General features: G+C 29.8%; 1 protein-coding gene across 1 annotated transcript in view; it reads left to right on the plus strand.

Moving 5' to 3' along the window:
• The first annotated feature begins 528 nt into the window (after positions 1-528).
• The window catches only part of LOC103310039 (zinc finger MYM-type protein 1-like), a 4,169-nt gene continuing 921 nt past the window's right edge, over positions 529-3,776 (plus strand). Inside the window, exon 1 of the mRNA XM_008187071.1 lies at positions 529-538. Within this exon, the coding sequence (XP_008185293.1) occupies positions 529-538 (10 nt within the window). The remainder of the gene's footprint in view (positions 539-3,776) is intronic.

Raw genomic sequence — 3,776 nt, forward strand, 5'->3', positions numbered from 1 at the left:
TAAATAATGTATCGGTAATTTTGAGGTAAAAATCTTCTAAACACCAACTAGATCCAATTTGCTAAAAAAAATAGTAGACCAAAACAAATTTTCTACTTAAAAAGTCTTTAGACACAAAAATTTTTTTATTTAATTTAAAAAAACATCATTGTAAAAGCAATGCCCTATAATGTTCATAGCTACATTAAAAATCTAAAACAATCTGGACCTGTTTCAGACCACCTAAACAAACCAGTTTGAGGTTACAATTCATACTATTGTTATTTACATTTATTGTCATAAACGAATACCTATTACGACAAGATTAAGTTACTGAAGTCTGAAATGTAAGTTGTAACTACCACGTCTGACCATTCCATATATATTTTTATCGCAATATGTGTGCACGCCTGTAAGTCTTTTTTTGTGTTTTAAATGTATCTTAAATTAAGGATGCAGTTGGATAACTTTTACTTAAAACTAGCATTAATATGTTAGCAATAATAACAAATTGAATACTTAAATAACAATAACTGGCTGCTGTTTACTATGGTAACTGGTAAGTAATTATCAGACAATATAGTCGCTCTCACGAAAAGTAGCGGATGACTGCATCTGCCATTCATGGTTGATTCGCCCGTTAACAGTGACTGATTATTTCGTAAACTATTACTACAATACTATAACGGAGTGAATTTGTTTATATCATATTAAAATACGATGTACTTATTACATGCAGTTTTATTTCATTTTAATTCTATAAAAAATATGATAATAAAAGTCATATCTATTCAAAAACCCAAAAGGTCCACAAAACATGTTAATTATTTTTAATAAGCCCTCACGAATCTTAATTCTTAATCACCGGGAGCTCTGCAGTTACCCGTCAAATTTCATGAAAGCGATTATACGTTATGTTTATGTCATAGAATAAATTTATTCTGTGGTTTTATAACAAATTTAAACATTTAAAGAAAATACTATTAAAACTATTAAAACTTGCCATTGACCTTGTTTTTTATTGTCAGTTATTGAGAATGCAATGCGCACGGGAAATTCTGAGATGAAATGGCATGTCGGTAACAATGATGGGAATACGTGGAATCAGCACAACTTTTCTTTTTGACTTGTCATTCAGAGTAGTCGCTTCGATGACAATTGGCATACGATTTTTGACAGCAAGCCAAGTTTTATTATCAAATCGTGGTCGATTGATGTTGCGAAAAGAATTATTAGTGAGCTGATTGACACAAAAGTTCAGTTGAAATTAAATATATTTTGTGACAACAAGTCAACAAATTAACAACCCTTTTACATTTTTATATATTTAAAGTACCTAGTACCTACCATATATAGTAAGTAATAATTATAATTATACGGTGTACATGTTGCAACTGTCCCAATGAGTTAATAAATATTCTTCTTAATCATTTAAAACCCGGAAAACTGCAAGTCAGCTTCAAAGTGAATCTATCTCTGATTTTATTATTTAATTAAAAAAATGTCAGCTACATGTGAGTTCAAAGATTATTTTAGATAGTGCTTTGTGTGAAAACTCTAAATTTTTATATTTTCTTTTGCTATACGTCTATATTTGACTCTTTTTGAGCTGTTTACGGACATTGTCAGTTTTCAATTTTTTTTTTCTATAAATATCAATAAAATCTAGTTGGTGCATTTGGGAGGTCAAATTTTAAAATTCTCAATAGTTTTCAGAAGCTCCGGGAAAAACAACATAAAAATTAAGGAAAAATGGAAATCAATTCTTATACTTGATAAAATTTTCAAAATATTTTGACTTGTTTTGAGCTGTTTACGGACGGTTTCATATTTCAATATTTTTATTTTTTCTTCTTTGAATATCAATAAAGTTTTATCTGTTGGGCCAAAAAGTGTAAAATTGTAATACAAAAAAAATAATACAAGAAAAATGTTAAAAATACATAGGCCCCCTTTTTTTTATTAGCATTAAAAGATCGAATTTTGCAAGATTTCCATCGTAAATCTCAAAATCCCAGATTGATCACCTCCCTAGGTTGTACCTCTAATTTAACCTTTTTAAATTAACCTATATTCTTCCCATAGGTCTAATTAATCTCAGTACCAAATGTCATCGAAATCGGATGCTCGTTTTAGGAATGCATAGAGGAGTAAAAAACTAAGGACACACGTCACACACACAAACATTCATTTTTATATTTGTATAAGGATTATATAATATGTATAATACATTTTTAAATTAAATTGAACAGTGCCTATTTCGCCATGTAAGTCAAAATATTTTAAATTCAAATTTATATTTTTTTACCATTCATTTATTACTATAAAATACAATTAATTGATTGTATATGATTTGTTTATTTATATCATTATTGTGTATAGGTACATTTGATTTCTACCAACTGCGATTGTAGCTTATGAGGGGTGTTTGTTTTTTACACGAAACGGTTTTTACAAATAATGAATGTGTGTTTTGCTTGGTTGCGTCCTCCTCTGCAAACAAAATATTATTCGATGTAGTTATTATTAATTATTAAACAAATTAAGCTGCCTGAAACATAACAAACCTTAGCGAGCTACTGTCTACAACTTAGATCGGCCATATTATTACGTATATTATGGATAGAGTTATAGGGATGGCGAGTTTTTTGATATCTACTACCTACACCAGTAATTAATGAAATACCGCTTGAATGGATATATTGAAATAGCCATGATATTATCGTCATACGACATAGTGTACCACGTCATCGTTAAATGCGTCAAGAAGCCATTTATACTTAACATTATAATAATATTATTTACACGGCCAATGGCCATTATTATAGATATATTATTATACCTATATGTACTGCTTGAACCTTGAAATATTCGTTTTGAAATGTAAATTATACTTTCCATGAAAATCGTTATTGCGTGTTGTGAAATGTAACGTAGGTATATACTATTATAGTGTTCACAATTATTTACATTTAGTTGTTCCGTATAAGCTATGAAACATTTTGGTGATTGGTGATTTGCATTATGCCATTATGTACCTACCTTTCTACGTAATGCCTACTAATTTATAATATATAAATATATTACCTAAATACGCATCACCACTGATGCGTTACACCTTACACGTACCGCAATACTGTCCAAGTTGTATGTAATAAACACCTGTAGATTCCGCTGTTATAAACATATTTTCACCATATTTGTGCTATTGTACTTATTTTTAATAAATACGGATAATTATATTTCAATCTATGATTGTCTATAACCCAGTTGATGTTTCAACCTTATTAACAAAGTCACGATACCTACGCTTTTTTAGATTCATATTTGAATCTGGCACTGAGTAGGGAAAATATAAGAATGCGCATTTGGACTTTTTTTCTAATTTAAACTTTTTATGCGCTAGCTTCTTGAGTGATAAAGTTTATTTTTATCTTAGATCCTTTGAATACCATTGTGGGAATGAGGAGGCTTTAATATAGCAGTAAGGTACTGTATTATTCAATGACTGATTTATGCAATGCAACATAGGTGTGTACCGCGGAGTCAAGTTCGAGTGGCATAAATGTAGAGGTCCAGTTAAATGATGCAATAAAGGCAGTGGAGTACTAACGGGGGGGATAACCCCCCCCCCTCTGAAATTAATGGATGATTTAATTTATTATGAGAAAACTAAAATTTCTAGTACCTGTATATTAAATTGTACTGTACTCTACTTTTCTCACATTCTGAATTCTGAATTATAAATATTATTAATAGTACAGCTTGTCAGCTTACATTATCTAATGTGGGTACCT

Source organism: Acyrthosiphon pisum, chromosome A1, assembly GCF_005508785.2.
Source record: "Acyrthosiphon pisum isolate AL4f chromosome A1, pea_aphid_22Mar2018_4r6ur, whole genome shotgun sequence".
Lineage (NCBI taxonomy): Eukaryota > Metazoa > Arthropoda > Insecta > Hemiptera > Aphididae > Acyrthosiphon > Acyrthosiphon pisum.